Source organism: Physella acuta, unplaced genomic scaffold, assembly GCF_028476545.2.
Source record: "Physella acuta isolate Inbredline_101_S28 unplaced genomic scaffold, ASM2847654v3 ptg000205l, whole genome shotgun sequence".
Classification (NCBI taxonomy): domain Eukaryota; kingdom Metazoa; phylum Mollusca; class Gastropoda; family Physidae; genus Physella; species Physella acuta.
Genome location: NW_026731724.1, coordinates 43,884 through 64,030, shown reverse-complemented (window position 1 = coordinate 64,030; position 20,147 = coordinate 43,884). Strand labels below are relative to the sequence as shown.

At 48.2% G+C, this 20,147-nt stretch overlaps 1 protein-coding gene across 1 annotated transcript in view; it reads right to left on the bottom strand.

Annotated features, from left to right (window-relative positions):
• The window catches only part of LOC131937271 (polypeptide N-acetylgalactosaminyltransferase 5), a 51,039-nt gene extending 31,190 nt beyond the window's left edge, over positions 1 to 19,849 (bottom strand). Inside the window, exon 1 of the mRNA XM_059294564.1 lies at positions 18,063 to 19,849. Within this exon, the coding sequence (XP_059150547.1) occupies positions 18,063 to 19,849 (1,787 nt within the window). The remainder of the gene's footprint in view (positions 1 to 18,062) is intronic.
• Positions 19,850 to 20,147: the final 298 nt, after the last annotated feature.

Genomic DNA, 20,147 nt, shown 5'->3' with positions numbered 1-20,147 from the left:
ACCGAGCTGTGCCCCACACCCCATGCTCTCACCGAGCTGTGCCCCACACCCTGTGCCCCACACCCTGTGCCCCACACCCTGTGCCCCACACCCTGTGCCCCACACCCCATGCCCTCACCAAGCTGTGCCCCACACCCTGTGCCCCACACCCTGTGCCCCACACCCTGTGCCCCACACCCCATGCTCTCACCGAGCTGTGCCCCACACCCTGTGCCCCACACCCCATGCCCTCACCGAGCTGTGCCCCACACCCCATGCCCTCACCGAGCTGTGCCCCACACCCCATGCCCTCACCGAGCTGTGCCCCACACCCCATGCTCTCACCGAGCTGTGCCCCACACCCCATGCTCTCACCAAGCTGTGCCCCACACCCCATGCCCTCACCAAGCTGTGCCCCACACCCTGTGCCCCACACCCCATGCCCTCACCGAGCTGTGCCCCACCCCATGCCCTCACCGAGCTGTGCCCCACACCCCATGCCCTCACCGAGCTGTGCCCCACACCCCATGCCCTCACCAAGCTGTGCCCCACACCCTGTGCCCCACACCCTGTGCCCCACACCCCATGCCCTCACCGAGCTGTGCCCCACACCCCATGCCCTCACCGAGCTGTGCCCCACACCCTGTGCCCCACACCCCATGCTCTCACCGAGCTGTGCCCCACACCCCATGCTCTCACCGAGCTGTGCCCCACACCCTGTGCCCCACACCCTGTGCCCCACACCCTGTGCCCCACACCCTGTGCCCCACACCCCATGCCCTCACCAAGCTGTGCCCCACACCCTGTGCCCCACACCCCATGCCCTCACCAAGCTGTGCCCCACACCCCATGCCCTCACCGAGCTGTGCCCCACACCCCATGCCCTCACCGAGCTGTGCCCCACACCCCATGCCCTCACCGAGCTGTGCCCCACACCCCATGCCCTCACCGAGCTGTGCCCCACACCCTGTGCCCCACACCCCATGCTCTCACCGAGCTGTGCCCCACACCCCATGCTCTCACCGAGCTGTGCCCCACACCCCATGCCCTCACCAAGCTGTGCCCCACACCCTGTGCCCCACACCCTGTGCCCCACACCCCATGCCCTCACCGAGCTGTGCCCCACACCCTGTGCCCCACACCCTGTGCCCCACACCCCATGCTCTCACCGAGCTGTGCCCCACACCCCATGCCCTCACCAAGCTGTGCCCCACACCCTGTGCCCCACACCCTGTGCCCCACACCCCATGCTCTCACCGAGCTGTGCCCCACACCCCATGCCCTCACCAAGCTGTGCCCCACACCCTGTGCCCCACACCCTGTGCCCCACACCCCATGCCCTCACCGAGCTGTGCCCCACACCCCATGCCCTCACCGAGCTGTGCCCCACACCCTGTGCCCCACACCCCATGCTCTCACCGAGCTGTGCCCCACACCCCATGCTCTCACCGAGCTGTGCCCCACACCCCATGCCCTCACCGAGCTGTGCCCCACACCCCATGCTCTCACCGAGCTGTGCCCCACACCCCATGCTCTCACCGAGCTGTGCCCCACACCCCATGCCCTCACCAAGCTGTGCCCCACACCCTGTGCCCCACACCCCATGCCCTCACCGAGCTGTGCCCCACCCCATGCCCTCACCGAGCTGTGCCCCACACCCCATGCCCTCACCGAGCTGTGCCCCACACCCCATGCCCTCACCAAGCTGTGCCCCACACCCTGTGCCCCACACCCTGTGCCCCACACCCCATGCCCTCACCGAGCTGTGCCCCACACCCCATGCCCTCACCGAGCTGTGCCCCACACCCTGTGCCCCACACCCCATGCTCTCACCGAGCTGTGCCCCACACCCCATGCTCTCACCGAGCTGTGCCCCACACCCTGTGCCCCACACCCTGTGCCCCACACCCTGTGCCCCACACCCCATGCCCTCACCAAGCTGTGCCCCACACCCTGTGCCCCACACCCCATGCCCTCACCAAGCTGTGCCCCACACCCCATGCCCTCACCGAGCTGTGCCCCACACCCCATGCCCTCACCGAGCTGTGCCCCACACCCCATGCCCTCACCGAGCTGTGCCCCACACCCCATGCCCTCACCGAGCTGTGCCCCACACCCTGTGCCCCACACCCCATGCTCTCACCGAGCTGTGCCCCACACCCCATGCTCTCACCGAGCTGTGCCCCACACCCCATGCCCTCACCAAGCTGTGCCCCACACCCTGTGCCCCACACCCTGTGCCCCACACCCCATGCCCTCACCGAGCTGTGCCCCACACCCTGTGCCCCACACCCTGTGCCCCACACCCCATGCTCTCACCGAGCTGTGCCCCACACCCCATGCCCTCACCAAGCTGTGCCCCACACCCTGTGCCCCACACCCTGTGCCCCACACCCCATGCTCTCACCGAGCTGTGCCCCACACCCCATGCCCTCACCAAGCTGTGCCCCACACCCTGTGCCCCACACCCTGTGCCCCACACCCCATGCCCTCACCGAGCTGTGCCCCACACCCCATGCCCTCACCGAGCTGTGCCCCACACCCTGTGCCCCACACCCCATGCTCTCACCGAGCTGTGCCCCACACCCCATGCTCTCACCGAGCTGTGCCCCACACCCCATGCTCTCACCGAGCTGTGCCCCACACCCCATGCTCTCACCGAGCTGTGCCCCACACCCCATGCTCTCACCGAGCTGTGCCCCACACCCCATGCCCTCACCGAGCTGTGCCCCACACCCCATGCTCTCACCGAGCTGTGCCCCACACCCCATGCTCTCACCGAGCTGTGCCCCACACCCTGTGCCCCACATCCCATGCCCTCACCGAGCTGTGCCCCACACCCTGTGCCCAACACCCCATGCCCTCACCGAGCTGTGCCCCACACCCTGTGCCCCACACTCCATGCCCTCACCGAGCTGTGCCCCACCCCATGCTCTCACCGAGCTGTGCCCCACACCCCATGCTCTCACCGAGCTGTGCCCCACACCCCATGCTCTCACCGAGCTGTGCCCCACACCCTGTGCCCCACACCCCATGCTCTCACCGAGCTGTGCCCCACACCCCATGCCCTCACCGAGCTGTGCCCCACACCCTGTGCCCCACACCCCATGCTCTCACCGAGCTGTGCCCCACACCCCATGCCCTCACCGAGCTGTGCCCCACACCCTGTGCCCCACACCCCATGCTCTCACCGAGCTGTGCCCCACACCCCATGCCCTCACCGAGCTGTGCCCCACACCCTGTGCCCCACACCCCATGCTCTCACCGAGCTGTGCCCCACACCCCATGCCCTCACCGAGCTGTGCCCCACATCCTGTGCCCCACACCCCATGCCCTCATCCTGTGCCCCACACCCTGTTCCCCACACCCACACATCACGCCCTGACCTGGTTCCCATGGTCTGACCCCTGACCGTGGATGATTATAATAAAATAGTAAACAAAACAAAAACTAACAGAAGATAGAAAAATCAGAGGCATGTGTTTTCTCTATCGTATTAGCCCTGGCATCTAATCGTAGTTCGTTCCGCTATTTATTTATTTATTTATTTATTTTTTTTGTGTGAGTGCGTGGAAATTTGGGCCAGTGAAAGTTTTTAATTCAGCCTAGACGTTTTCGTGTATATACATTAAAACTTGGAATAATAACAAATATAATCACAAAAAAAAGCCCAAACAGACTTGACTGAAGCAACTAAATCTGTTTATAATGAGGGGCAAGAACCGCGCCCTTGGCCGTTTTTTCACTGGAGTTAGCGTTCTTTTCTTCATCTCTCTTCTTTCTACTTGTTTTTTCACGATTGTTTTTCTTTGTCGCTCGCAACTGGAACCAGGAAACTCGGGTCGGGAAGCGTGAACATTCCGGGCCACTAATGAAGCGAGCATCTACAAGACAGGCGTTGTTGGCTCAGATGTTGGTCTCTGCCTCGTCTTTGTTGGAGGGGTCGCTTCAACTGGGGTTTACTTTATCGTCTTCAGGGTCGCTTCAACTGGGGTTTACTTTATCGTCTTCAGGGTCGCTTCAACTGGGGTTTTATGCCTTGTCTTTGTTCGAGGGGTCGCTTCAACTGGGGTTTTATGCCTCGTCTTTGTTGGAGGGGTCGCTTCAACTGGGGTTTCATGCCTTGTCTTCAGGGGTCGCTTCAACTGGGGTTTTATGCCTCGTCTTTGTTCGAGGGGTCGCTTCAACTGGGGTTTTATGCCTCGTCTTTGTTGGAGGGGTCGCTTCAACTGGGGTTTCATGCCTTGTCTTCAGGGGTCGCTTCAACTGGGGTTTTCTTCCTCGTCTTTGTTGGAGGGGTCGCTTCAACTGGGGTTTCATGCCTTGTCTTCAGGGGTCGCTTCAACTGGGGTTTTATGCCTTGTCTTCAGGGGTCGCTTCAACTGGGGTTTTATGCCTTGTCTTTGGGGGTCGCTTCAACTGGGGTTTTATGCCTCGTCTTTGTTCGAGGGGTCGCTTCAACTGGGGTTTTATGCCTCGTCTTTGTTGGAGGGGTCGCTTCAACTGGGGTTTCATGCCTTGTCTTCAGGGGTCGCTTCAACTGGGGTTTTATGCCTCGTCTTTGTTGGAGGGGTCGCTTCAACTGGGGTTTCATGCCTTGTCTTCAGGGGTCGCTTCAACTGGGGTTTTATGCCTTGTCTTCAGGGGTCGCTTCAACTGGGGTTTTATGCCTTGTCTTTAGGGGTCGCTTCAACTGGGGTTTTATGCCTCGTCTTTGTTCGAGGGGTCGCTTCAACTGGGGTTTTATGCCTCGTCTTTGTTGGAGGGGTCGCTTCAACTGGGGTTTTATGCCTCGTCTTCAGGGGTCGCTTCAATTGGGGTTTTCTTCCTCGTCTTTGTTGGAGGGGTCGCTTCAACTGGGGTTTTATGCCTCGTCTTCAGGGGTCGCTTCAATTGGGGTTTTCTTCCTCGTCTTTGTTGGAGGGGTCGCTTCAACTGGGCCTGGCATATCTTCACTTCAACTAATCGGGGTGCATCATTTGAACTACGTACATTGTTTGAATAGATCTACATCAATGCTTTGAATAGATGTATGAAATTTTTAAAATAGATCGTAATCAGAAGTACCTAACTTGTATTTTCGGTTTTTGCTTTTCATATTGCGCGTTTTATCTTCTCTTACAGGCATTCCCTGTTGGAAGTGGGGTGGGGGGTGCCCAGACCATTCGGCGTATGTCCACTACCCCTCCCCTTTGGAAGATATCGAAAAAATATGTAATTTACATATAAAATATAATATAGAAAATATATAATTTACATATAAAATATAATATAGAAAATACATACTTTAACCAGTGTACACTCCCACCTCTCCGGAAGTTTTAACCCCCCTCCCCTGATAGGAAAAAGTTTTGTAATCATATATTGCGCTATGTGAATATGGTGGGGGGGAGTCTATAAGCGTGACGCCGTCTCTGGATGATCACAAGATCATCTCATGCGTCATGTTGCAGTCACATGAGTCACAGGGTTGAGTTCTGCATCAATCTTGATCTCATTTCAATCAGTTCAAATCTGCTGTAAACACTCACACATTTCTACTGTAAACACTCACACAGTTCAACACCTTTAACATCCGCTTATTACAGCCTCCCCCTCCCACCCCCACCCCTTCCTCAGCTGGTGTCCCCCCCCCCCCCCCCCTCCATCTGTATACTGGCATAAAAGCTGAGTTGGGCTAGTCTCTGGCATTTGTGTTGTCTCAGTCAGCCCTGGCCGCCATCTACAACAATAACTCGTCACTGGGAGACCAACACGTGCTGGGGGGTGGGGGGGGGGGGGGGGGGGGGAGGGGAGGGAGGCCCACACAAAAATGCCAGGAAAACAGTTTAAACCACGAGGGATATCCAATCCACGTATTAGCGCTTAAATAAATATCGGTCTAGAAAACCTGTTCCATTCCAGCCATATTTGTGACGTCACACGAGCTGACATCCGCTGCGAGTGGCAGGTTCGACAACTCTTTTTTTACCACCCGTTCAGGAAAAACAAATTGCTAAAAACGCAAACCAGGCAATCGAAGGAAAAACGTATTCAAAAGACAACAAAAAAATAAAATAAAGAAACACTATTTTAAAAGTAATTTAAAAAATAAAAGTTAATAAGCAAAATACTCAGGACTCAGAAAATATTTCTAAAATTGCAAATCAGGTCCATCAAATATGGTTGGACAGAATACAATTATTTATTTATCTGTGTGATGTGAAATAGCATCGACACTGATGTTAGTTAAGTCCTACGTCAGTAATACCACATCCCTATAATTACAACGGGCAGTTAAGAAAAGACCAGTTAATGTCGAAAAGTATTAGAATGTAGTGTACTACAAGTACACTGACCATTAGAATGTAGTGTACTACATGTACACTTACCATTAGAATGTAGTGTACTACATGTACACTTACCATTAGAATGTAGTGTACTACATGTACACTGACCATTAGAATGTAGTGTACTATAAGTACACTGACCATTAGAATATAGTGTACTACAAGTACACTGACCATTACAATGTAGTGTACTACAAGTACACTGGCCATTACAATGTAGTGTACTACAAGTACACTGACCATTACAATGTAGTGTACTACAAGTGCACTGAACATTAGAATGTAGTGTACTACAAGTGCACTGAACATTAGAATGTAGTGTACTACAAGTGCACTGAACATTAGAATGTAGTGTACTACAAGTGCACTGAACATTAGAATGTAGTGTACTACAAGTGCACTGAACATTAGAATGTAGTGTACTACAAGTGCACTGAACATTAGAATGTAGTGTACTACAAGTGCACTGAACATTAGAATGTAGTGTACTACAAGTGCACTGAACATTAGAATGTAGTGTACTACAAGTGCACTGAACATTAGAATGTAGTGTACTACAAGTGCACTGAACATTAGAATGTAGTGTACTACAAGTGCACTGAACATTAGAATGTAGTGTACTACAAGTGCACTGAACATTAGAATGTAGTGTACTACACTAAACTTTTAAGTCACGTCGAGACTAAGTGACATTGATAATTTTAACACTGATGTGCAAATCGAGTGCACAACATAGTTTTAATTTTTTTTTAATCTTTAAACACACGGACACTTGTGTTCAAAATATAAAATAACACACACACACACACACACATCCAGAGGCATATCTAAGATTTCGCCAAATCACTGTGTCACCTAGTTTTGCTCGTCCATCATTGTGTCACCTAGTTTTGCTCGTCCATCACTCGTCCATCACTGTGTCACCTAGTTTTGCTCGTCCATCAGTGTGTCACCTAGTTTTGCTCGTCCATCACTGTGTCACCTAGTTTTACTCGTCCATCAGTGTGTCACCTAGTTTTGCTCGTCCATCACTCGTCCATCACTGTGTCACCTAGTTTTGCTCGTCCATCACTCGTCCATCAGTGTGTCACCTAGTTTTGCTCGTCCATCACTGTATCACCTAGTTTTGCTAGTCCATCACTGTGTCACCTAGTTTTGCTCGTCCATCACTCGTCCATCACTGTGTCACCTAGTTTTGCTCGTCCATCACTGTGTCACCTAGTTTTGCTCGTCCATCACTGTGTCACCTAGTTTTGCTCGTCCATCACTGTGTCACCTAGTTTTGCTCGTCCATCACTGTGTCACCTAGTTTTGCTCGTCCATCACTGTGCATGCTGTCATTAGTCACACACAACCTGCACATCGTTATTCTCTTAGAGCAACCCGCAGCTTTGATCCTGGCACACAGAGTGCTTTCCCTTGAATTCAACCATTTCTCCTTCTGCTCCAGAACGTACACCAACTTTATTGTTATTTTTTTTAAATCAGCAAATATCATCTTTCTGACTCTCCTTCCTCCAGGAAATATCATCTTCCAAGGCCAGCAAATGTTGCCATTTGTCCAAAGAAATCCACAAACAGCAAATGTTGCCCTGTGTCCACAGAAATCCTCAAACAGCAAATGTTGCCTTGTGTCCAAAGAAATCCACAAACAGCAAATGTTGCCCTGTGTCCACAGAAATCCACAAACAGCAATGTTGCCTTGTGTCCACAGAAATCCACAAACAGCAAATGTTGCCTTGTGTCCAAAGAAATCCACAAACAGCAAATGTTGCCTTGTGTCCAAAGAAATCCACAAACAGCAAATGTTGCCTTGTGTCCAAAGAAATCCACAAACAGCAAATGTTGCCCTGTGTCCAAAGAAATCCACAAACAGCAAATGTTGCCTTGTGTCCAAAGAAATCCACAAACAGCAAATGTTGCCTTGTGTCCAAAGAAATCCACAAACAGCAAATGTTGCCTTGTGTCCAAAGAAATCCACAAACAGCAAATGTTGCCCTGTGTCCACAGAAATCCACAAACAGCAAATGTTGCCCTGTGTCCACAGAAATCCACAAACAGCAAATGTTGCCTTGTGTCCAAAGAAATCCACAAACAGCAAATGTTGCCTTGTGTCCAAAGAAATCCACAAACAGCAAATGTTGCCCTGTGTCCACAGAAATCCACAAACAGCAAATGTTGCCTTGTGTCCAAAGAAATCCACAAACAGCAAATGTTGCCTTGTGTCCAAAGAAATGCACAAACAGCAAATGTTGAATTGTGTCCAAAGAAAGCCACAAACAGCAAATGTTGCATTGTGTCCAAAGAAATCCACAAACAGCTAATGTTGCCCTGTGTCCACAGAAATCCACAAACAGCAAATGTTGCCTTGTGTCCAAAGAAATCCACAAACAGCAAATGTTGCCCTGTGTCCAAAGAAATCCACAAACAGCAAATGTTGCCCTGTGTCCAAAGAAATCCACAAACAGCAAATGTTGCCTTGAGTCCACAGAAATCCACAAACAGCAAATGTTGAGTCCACAGAAATCCACAAACAGCAAATGTTGAGTCCACAGAAATCCACAAACAGCAAATGTTGCCCTGTGTCCAAAGAAATCCACAAACAGCAAATGTTGCCCTGTGTCCAAAGAAATCCACAAACAGCAAATGTTGCCCTGTGTCCAAAGAAATCCACAAACAGCAATGTTGCCCTGTGTCCAAAGAACTCCACAAACAGCAAATGTTGCCTTGAGTCCTAAGACTCCCGTCCAGTTAACCTTTCAATGAACGAGCTGACTGTTGCAAATTCCCATCACGCACTGGGCAAGTGACGACACTTCCGGTCCCCAATGGTCAGTGTAAACAGGCCACTAGAAGTTGGTCATTCGTTTTCAATCCCTGCGGACAGCTGCTGGTGACTAATGTTAATTGCACGTCAGCTTGGATTGCATGGGGGTCATGTTCAACTGGTGAGGTGGGAGGGGGGGATGGAGATGTGGAAATCTGGCCAGGAGATGTGGAAATCTGGCGCCAGATTTTCACATCTCCTGGCCAGATTTCCACATCTCCTGGCCAGATTTCCACATCTCCTGGCCAGATTTCCACATCTCCTGGCCAGATTTCCACATCTCCTGCCAGATTTCCACATCTCTTGGCCAGATTTCCACATCTCCTGGCCAGATGTTCACATCTCCTGGCCAGATGTTCACATCTCCTGCCAGATTTCCACATCTCCTGCCAGATTTCCACATCTCTTGGCCAGATTTCCACATCTCCTGGCCAGATTTCCATATGAAGGGATGGATATATTTCTCTATTTAAAATTATTTGCCCATATTTTCAAATCCCACTCTATGAAATGCTATCCTTGTTGTAAAGTCTGAATAGAGCTGGTTAGAGCTCGTCTATTAACTAATATCTAAACCTCAATTCACTTGCCACTCAACAATAATATCGATACTGAGTGAGTGGCGGGCGGTGTAGCCACAGAAAGAACTGGGTGTCAAAATATCCTACACGAAGCTTGGCAGCTGCAATAGAATGATTCATGAATTATGTCCAGCAATTTTTCTGATGAATAATGGATCTGAATTAGCCAGGGGCAAACTGGGCCGGTCCGAAAAACCACAAAACTCGGGTCTATCGGATATCGAATTACAAGGCCGTTTCAATCAAGTTTTTTTTTTTGGACGCGAAAGGGCGAGAACTATTTGTCGTGTGGGAAGAGTTATGTGGATTGTCTGCCCGTGCATGCGCTTGCTTGCTTGTTGATCGAATGGAAATTGATATGAAGATTGCGGGGACGGCGCTACATTCAACTGTCCTGGTAGAGATCTTTCGATAGGCTAAATTATCACATGAAAATTACATCACCACAAGGCCACACCATCACATGTAAATCACATGATACAAGGCCTCACCATCACATGTAAATCACATGACAAAAGGCCACACCATCACATGTAAATCACATAACACAAGGCCACACCATCACATGTAAATCACATTACACAAGGCCACACCATCACATGTAAATCACATTAAACAAGGCCACACCATCACATGTAAATCACATAACACAAGGCCACACCATCACATGTAAATCACACGACACAATGCCACACCATCACATGTAAATCACATGACACAAGGCCACACCATCACATGTAAATCACATTAAACAAGGCCATACCATCACATGTAAATCACATGAAACAAGGCCACACCATCACATGTAAATCACATTAAACAAGGCCACACCATCAAATGTAAATCACATTAAACAAGGCCACACCATCACATGTAAATCAATGCCAGTTAATGGATGAACGCGATCTTGTGTTTGCTAAAATTTTAACAAACACAGCGGCTGGGAGGTGGTGGTGGTGGGGGGGGGGCGGCATAGCAAGAAGTGTGGGGTGAGGGATAGAAGGAAGTGGTTTTAGAATGAGTAGGGTAAAATGATAAAGTAGATGTGGCAATATATATATATATATATATATATATATATATATATATATATATATATATATATATAATCCCCGCATCTGATAGCTTGTGGTAAGATAAAGATTGACATATTGCAGTGACAGGGAGGGGGGGGGGTTGTCGATATTTTTCTTGAGATTTTGGGCGGATATGACAGGCGAAAGAGACAAGCTGGGACAATTAGATAAAGATCCCTGGCCTGGACATGATGATCAGGACATTCACAGAAAGGGGGGAGGGGACTGAGGGGAGGGGCGGTGGTGTAAAAAAGCACTCGGGGTAAGGGGCGGGAAACAAATATTTGTTAAGTGAGATGAATGGAAGGGATGAGCGCTAAGGGAGAAAATAATGTCTGTTTTAGGGGACAGAACTCGTTGAAATATCCAGGACTAAATGGTGACACGACTAAATGCTACAGGACAGTGGATTAAAATGGATGGTGACACGACTAAATGCTACAGGACAGTGGATTAAAATGGATGGTGAGACGACTAAATGTTACAAGACAGTGGATTAAAATGGATGGTGACACGACTAAATGTTACAAGACAGTGGATTAAAATGGATGGTGACACGACTAAATGCTACAAGACAGTGGATTAAAATGGATGGTGACACGACTAAATGCTACAAGACAGTGGATTAATGGAGGTTCGAGGATAAACCAGATAACAACGGACAACACCGGATAAGACCGGACAAGACCACTTAACGTCGGACAACAACGGACATCACCGGACAACACCGGACAACACCGGACAACACCGGACATCACCGGACAACACCGGATAAGACCGGACAACAACGGACATCACCGGACAACACCGGATAAGACCGGACAACACCGGACAACCTAGGAGGCGGGAAGCTGGTGGAAGAGACGACTAGATGTGCCACTTCCAGGCTGAATCATCAAATATCATTAGACCAATGGCTCCATCTTCGTGTTCGCCGACCCCGAATTTTGACCCCTGTTGTTGACCCTCGTGAACCCCGATCTGATCATTTCACAGCCGCCAATAACTCGCATCCAACTCAGCGTTTGCCTCGATTCTGAAAGTGTTTTAGCGGGGGAGGGGGGGGGGGGCATACAATGACCAGCTAAAATAATATTATTTGCTTTATCGTTGCGCATTCTTATCGACAGTTTGCTTTTTTTCTTTTTTGATGATTTAAAAAAAAATCGTTTGCTTTTATGAACGGCATACCTATATATTTTTATCCCATTCGCCTAGATAAATGGCCCACCTACATATTTTTTATCCCATTCGCCTGTAGCACTGGCCTCCATTTTTCTCCAGTGCCTAAGAAAATGAGATTTTTCTAAAGCTTCCCATCGCCCCATCGCCCCATTAGCCGCTCCCCCCGCCCCATTAGCCGCTCCCCCCGCCCCATTAGCCGCTCCCCCGCTGGCCCGACCCCTCTCACGAACCAATCTCTTCATCTAATTACATTTATTACTTGGGCGTATGGACGAAATTAAAAACTGAATTTTGCTTCTCTCTCTTTATATAATAATATTCAACATGGTGGTAGGTGTTTTAAAAAATCATACTGATTCAAGTAGAAATGGACCCCACTCAAACAGCAAATGTATAAATATAATGCCTAGTCTGCCCCCCCCCCTCCCCCCCCCCCCCCTTAACACCAACAAACATTGAAGTAATTCTCGTTTGTTTTCTACACCCGACTAATGTCCTTTTGGACACCTGACCTATGTCCTCTTGACACAAAAAACGAGTTCTGGAAACCATTTAAGATCGTATTTCCACAGTTTTAACAGTAAATACACTGAGCAATAGCCTGATAATCTCCAATCTAAACCTGCGCTAGACGGAAAAAAAACAATTAAGGAAACAAACGACAGAGAAAATAAAACGAAAGTTAAGTTTGCTAAGTGTTGACAAAACGTACAGGTGAAAATGTAAAGACCTTGATCGTGTTTGGTTGTCAATCGACACGACAATTAGAACGTCCTTACAACAGGGGCGGAACTACAGTGCCGCCAGAGCCCGCAATGCGGGGGGGGCCCAGACCGATTGGGGGCCCAAAAATCCTGGCTAAATTATTTAAAAAAAAAAAATTAAAAAAAAAAATTAGGTGGAGGTCGAGTTATCTTTCTTCTACAGTTACAAACAAACACGATAGTCGGCAAACGTCTTTGATAAAAATGCACAGACTATAGCTCGAGAGACCGCCAGACATAAAGTCAACTTCAAAGACGCAGCCTACCGTTCTTTTTAGTGGCGTCGACTAGGAGAACAAAAAAGCATTGTTATGTTGTTTACATTATTAAAATACATATCTATGATTGTGTGTTTAAACTACTGGCCTGAATTCTACAAAAAATATAATTATTTATTTCGATCTCGTACATTTATAATTGCGTTCATTTTTACTTTAACAACTGTATCAATAAACTTGTAAAAGTTTAAGTTATCTCCCTTCAGCGAAGCATCTGAAATTTTACTGTGCCGGCACGCTTTAAAATCGGGCTGGGGAAATGTTGCGGCGACTATCCTGGTCTTCTAGACGACCGGAAAAAGTCGGCACTATTGATGTAGATGTTCATCGGCGCTTTCTTGTCCCCTTCCAATGAACCTTCCCAACTCTCTCCCCTGCCCCCTCTCACCCCTACCCCTCACCTCTACCCCTCACCACACCCTTACTCTTACAAGATGTAATGCATAGATTAACGAACCGTCTATGAACTACTGAACTGTAAACTGACCACTCCTGCACATTTTGTTAAAGACACTAGTCAGTAGTTGTTCATTTACCTGATGAACAGCGACGGAACTACAGTCCCGCCAGACCCCGCAATGCGCGGGGGGGGGGGGGGGGCAGGCCGTTTAGGGGCCAAGGCTGACCAAAATTAATATTTTTTTAAATTTTGAATTTAATTTTGGTGCATTTTTGCCTTAATATTTGGTTTGTAAAAGAAAAACACTAGCTGCGGTACGATTATCTTTATTTTACAGTCACTATACCACGCTCTTCCGCAACAGATAAAATCCATTACACAAACTACAGTGTAAAATATAGGCAACTCTTCAAATTTGAATGACTTCTTTGACTCGTTGCCCCCCACCTCTTTAATAGCTAAATAGAGGACACGTAACTGTTTAACCGATCCTCCAAAGTGTACTGTCGCGGATTAGGCAGGGGATGGGGACCAAAAAGGGGGTTCAAAAATTGTCGAATTTTTTTTACATATTTTAAACAGTTATTTATAGTTGTATTTTTTAACCATTGTCAAGGCCGAGTTCTATTTCCCTACAATCAAACACACGCTGTCGTCGGCAAAATTCTTTTTAAAAAACAACAAAGTCCATAGCACGAAAAGCCGCTACATATGAAGTGGGCTTTCGTCTTTGCGGCATTGGTAAGGGACCCGAAATCCTTTGTACATTTTTCAATGTTAATGTGTTTGTGATAGGGGTTGAATTTGTATCTTGCATCCTACAAATAATAAAAAAATAATATAATACTATACTAGAAACTTCAGTTTTATATACGGTTACTTGTTTTTGCTTTTACGAGAAATATCATAGTAAACTTTTAAAGTCTATACTTGGAATAATCTCCCCTGAGTAAGTTTTACAATGGGCGATGCTGACGTACATAGATCAAGGCGTTTTGATGTCGCTTTCAAGTTTTTTTCCCGAGCCGACCCCTATCCCACCCCTCTTTCTCAACCTCACAAGTATCGAGGAGATAAATGTATCGTTTATGAACTACTTCCTAACCGTACGATTCAACACTTCAGCACATTTTGTCAGACACTAGACAGCACTAGATCTAGATCTAGATCTAGTCAACAGATATTAATTTACTTTCATAGTATTAGGCACATCTAATTCACAAAACAGGGCAGGTAAGATTATTTTTATATAATTATTTAGAAATTAATTACGTTTAGAATTAATTGAACATTATTAATAGTCAATTACTATTTATAAATGACGTCATTGAGGTGGGGGTGTGTGAGGGTCTGGCTTTTTGTTAGTCCCCCCCTCCCCTAAATCAGAAGGTTATCCAACGCGTGACCTGGCCACATACAGTTGTACATGTGAAAAACATTTTTCTGTCTATTTTGCATTACTGCATCATTCACCCAATCGCCATGAAAACTTGGGAAGCTGTTGAGTACAGCCCCGCAAAAGTTTCTGTCATAGGCCTAACATTTGTACATATTGGAGTGGGGACTCCTAACGGAAATATGTGATTTAGCGCCCCGTGATCCTGCATAAACGGATGAGGTTACTACTTGAATACAACCGGCGTCAGTGTCATCCTGAGCGCATCACATATGAGCAAGTTGGCCCCCCACAGACAGTCGTTTAAAAGTTCCCACAACACTAGGAATAAGTCTCGCTACAACACTCGATGACTAAATCTAATTAGGTGTCGCACCAATGTTTCTTCCTAGGTAGACTGTTTTCGGAGGAGGGGGGGGGGGGGAAGGGGGAGCTCTGCCGGAAGAAACAATGTGTTGCACCCATAACCCGTGCAGTAATGTAACCGGTAGCTCCAAGAGCCCCGTGACTCCCCTGACACCTGGGTCGTCGCCGAAGGACTTACAGCATGCCTTGGCGTGTCTAGTTGGTAGTGTGGACAAACCCGCGCCCTAAGATCCAAGAAATGAACTGCCGACATTGTTAACATTTAATTCAACTTCTGGAAAACAGGGCACACGGTTGGTAACGTTTTGATGAAAGCCTCATAAAAACCGGCGTCAGTTTGGAGTGTTGGACTAGATTTAGAGAGTCCGTGCTTCTCACATGGAAAACTGAATGGGGCCAGCTCGTGTGTTGGAAAACCTCGGATTTATTCGGGTACCGGATACATTTTTAAAAAAAAATTTAGTGCGACCTTTGTTTTCCATATATATATATATATATATATATATATATATATATATATACATATATATATATATATATATATATATATATGTATATATATATATATATATATATAGAGGGGCCCAAAAAAAAATTCTGCGGGGGGGGGGCCTTTTTTTTCTAGTTCCGCCACTGCCTTACAATGGTTGGTCATGTATCACATTTAGAACGTCCTTACAATGGTTGGTCATGTATCACATTTAGAATGTCCTTATAATGGTTGGTCATGTATCACATTTAGAACGTCCTTACAATGGTTGGTCATGTATCACATTTAGAACGTCCTTATAATGGTTGGTCATGTATCACATTTAGAACGTCCTTACAATGGTTGGTCATGTATGACATTTAGAACGTCCTTACAATGGTTGGTCATGTATCACATTTAGAACGTCCTTACAATGGTTGGTCATGTATCACATTTAGAACGTCCTTACAATGGTTGGTCATGTATGACATTTAGAACGTCCTTACAATGGTTGGTCATGTATCACATTTAGAACATCCTTATAATGGTTGGTCATGTATCACATTTAGAACGTCCTTACAATGGTTGGTCATGTATGACATTTAGAACGTCCTTACAATGGTTGGTCATGTATCACATTTAGAACGTCCTTATAATGGTTGGTGATGTATCACATTTAGAGCGTCCTTATAATTGTTGGTGATGTATCACATTTAGAGCGTCCTTATAATTGTTGGTGATGTATGACATTTAGAACGTCCATACAATGTTTGGCGATGTATCACATTTAGAACGTCCATACAATGTTTGGCGATGTATCACATTTAGAACGTCATTATAATGGTTGGTCATGTATGACATTTAGAGTGTCCTTATAATGTTTTGGACACTAAAATTACACTAATTTTAAACAAACAAAGATGGATTTGGTTGAGGGACAGGGAATCTTGATAATTCCATGATTTGGTTGAGGGACATGGAATCTTGATAATTCCATGATCTGCTTTAGAGACAAGAAATCTTGATAATTTCATGATTTGTTTTAGAGACAAGAAAACTTGATAATTCCATGATTTGGTTGAGGGACAAAGAATCTTGATATTCCATGATTTGGTTGAGGGACAAGAAATCTTGATAATTCCATGTTTTGCTTTAGAGACAAGGAATCTTGATAATTCCATACTTCGAATAAGGAGTTGGGATGGGGCTGTTGACTCCAAGAGAAGAAAAATGGATGAAGTTCAAGAGTCATAGGTCAAATATCGTTACAATGAATCCAACGAAGGCGCGTGCTCAAAAATAAAAGCAAACGTGGACGAGAAGGGCTAGGGAGGGGAGGGGGTGGGGGGGGGGGGAGTCCTCATTGACTGATGTTAGAGAATTGATTCTATCGGAGAATCAATGGCCCGTTGGCCGAAGGATCTAAATGGCCGTGAAAGATTTTGATGGACGATCATTGAATTAGATATTTTCTTCGTGGCACTGTTGTAGACATCGCTGGATGTGGGGGGGGGGGAGGAGTGGGGGAGGGGGATGTAGAGGGTGATCATTGATCGTAAGATTAAGTACTTTCGGAACGGTCAGTTCGTTTACTGCGATGTACGTGGGTCAGTATATTTGATGTGGTGTGAGAGGTTCAGTGGGTCTACTGTGATGTGTGTGGGTCAGTATATTTGATGTGGTGTGAGAGGTTCAGTGGGTCTACTGTGATGTGTGTGGGTCAGTTAACATTAATATTTCCCCGCATTCGTAAGTCAACCAATCACATCAGATACAGTAACAACTTCTACAACCCACCATATCACATACAACACCAACTTCTACAACCCACCACATCACATACAACACCAACTTCTACAACCCACCACATCACATACAACACAAACTTCTACAACCCACCACATCACATACAACACCAACTTCTACAACCCACCACATCACATACAACACCAACTTCTACAACCCACCATATCACATACAACACCAACTTCTACAACCCAACACATCACATACAACACAAACTTCTACAACCCACCACATCACATACAACACCAACTTCTACAACCCACCATATCACATACATAAAACCTCCAGCAAACCTCCCAAAGGCACATCAACACCTAAGGCGGGCCTAATTAATATTGATTTGTGCCTTGAATTTTTTAGCTAGCTCTCACTAGTGTCCCATCTAATCGTGGCCAACTAAACGTGGCCATCTAATCGTGGCCAACCAATCGTGGCCAATCATTACTTTTATTTGCTGAGCTCGTGACGAGTAGTATCATAGCAAGGGGTGTGATGTGTAGAACCTCCCCCCCCCCCAAAACCTGATGACTTACCCCTCAGGCCTCGTGTCTGGGGTGGGAATGAGTACCTCTCCCCCCCCCCCCCCCCCCAAACCTTTTGACTTACCCCTCAGGCCTCGTGTCCGGCACATCCCTGTCCAATGGCAGCATGTCGCTGGCGCTGGCGTTATATGAATAAAGATGGAAGCCACCGTGTTCCAGTGTCTCGCGTCTTCGACCAGGAAAACTCCGGATAGAATCTGCCCGTCCGTTTGACTTGACGGCCAGAGTTGAGGTAGACTTGCCGGCCAGAGTTGAGTTTGACTTGACAGCCAGAGTTGAGTTTGACTTGACGGCCAGAGTTGAGTTTGACTTGACGGCCAGAGTTGAGTTTGACTTGACGGCCAGAGTTGAGTTTGACTTGCCGGCCAGAGTTGAGTTTGACTTGACGGCCAGAGTTGAGTTTGACTTGCCGGCCAGAGTTGAGTTTGACTTGACGGCCAGAGTTGAGGTAGACTTGCCGGCCAGAGTTGAGTTAGATTCCAGATTTCTTAATCTCGCAAAGTGAGACGTCTGAGGGCTGAAAACATTCCCCGGCATCTCCCTGACGCGGCCGGCAGTCAAGTCTTGCAGCCAGTCAGCCGTGCCGTGATGTCTTGTACGGTTGCCATCATCTGCCGTCTCGACAGAATGACCGAACGGCAAGAGCCGGCTAGGATGTTTTACACCGGAGTTCATTTGAGGAGTCACCGGGTGTACTTTCTGATCGATGAGGCTATAGACGGGCGGAGGTTTCTGCTTGCTATTTGGGGTCTTCATTTGCATAGCAACTAGACTCTGTTCGTTTGATTTACGCCGAGATGCTTTCAGCCCGTGCGGGGTTTTTTCACCGTGGGTCCGGGTCAGGGGTGGTGTGTGGGGTGGGGCCGGGTGTGTGGTGTGGGGTGGGGCCGGGCGTGCGGTGTACCGACTAGAATCGACTGAGATGGAGCGTGAATAAGTTCGCTCTTCCATTTGGCCGGCTTTATCCTGCTCCCCGCCGTTGAAATGAGTATCGATCCCTAGCCCCATGTCCCTAGCATAAAACGTCATCTTCTGTGTTTCATCGCTCAGTCCTCGCAAATGGCCGCCACCGGATTTGCCATTCTCTTGTAATCCGGTCCGACCCGTCGTGTCTGCCGCCCCGACTGTGTCAGATCTTGCTTTACGATCGAGGCTGTCGTCTGCTGATAGCGAGTTTTTAGCACGAGAGGAAATTGACCGGTCCTGGTCCGGCCGTTCTCCTACTTGTGGACCTCCCTGCTCCGGAATGTCCGATAAGGGAGGGGCCGTGCTGGGCTCAGGGGCCCAATTTGGCAGCAAATCTCCCAGATTTACCTCCCCTCCCTCAATGCCCGGGCTAATCCCCTTCAAAGTGATAGCCCTTGTATCGATTTCTCCCGGCCCCCCTTCTATCAAGCTGTCACCCCCGCCCCCGCCCCCAGTAGCCCGGCGAGATCCGCGTGACAGTGACTCTAAGCCCACCATCTCGCGGCTGTAACCACGTGACTCTAAGCCCACCATCTCAACGACCTTAATCTCTTGCATGCGGCGGCCACTTTTAATTCCACTTTTGACAGCGTCCGCCGTCTGTTGGTTCAGTACGCTGGGCGCCATGAGGTCCCTGCCCCGGGCCAAGTCGGCCCTCAGGTTACCGCTGGTCAGGGGAGACTCAGGGCTGTGGGGGTGGCTCGCCTGCCCGCGGGACAGCGGCTCGTGTCTGAGGGCGAGATGGCCCAGGTTTGAGCCGAGGTTTGAGCCCAGGTTTGAGCCGAGGTTGATGACGGTGATCAGAGCCAGCCACACAGAGACCAGCAGGAGGGCGCCGCTCACTGGGCGCCACCTTTTGAGTGCCCGCGACAGCCGCGCCCCCATCCTCCATACCCCTACATAGGGGAGCCCCGGAGGACAGGGCATTCGATAAGGGGGTGTCGGCCCTTCTTCAGTGGTCCAGTACAACTAGGTGCTGTCTACCGGCTGATATCCAACGTGTGTCCAGTTACGTCCATTCAAGCCACGCAACCAAAGCCTAAACATTGGCGGCCGTTTGGCTGGAAGCATTCAATGAAGTTTAATCCAGGTTTACAGTGTACCACTATAGCAAGTTATGCCAACGTTAACGTTTTTTAAGTACATCCCCCATCTTCCAATAACAATCGTTGATTGTTTTAAA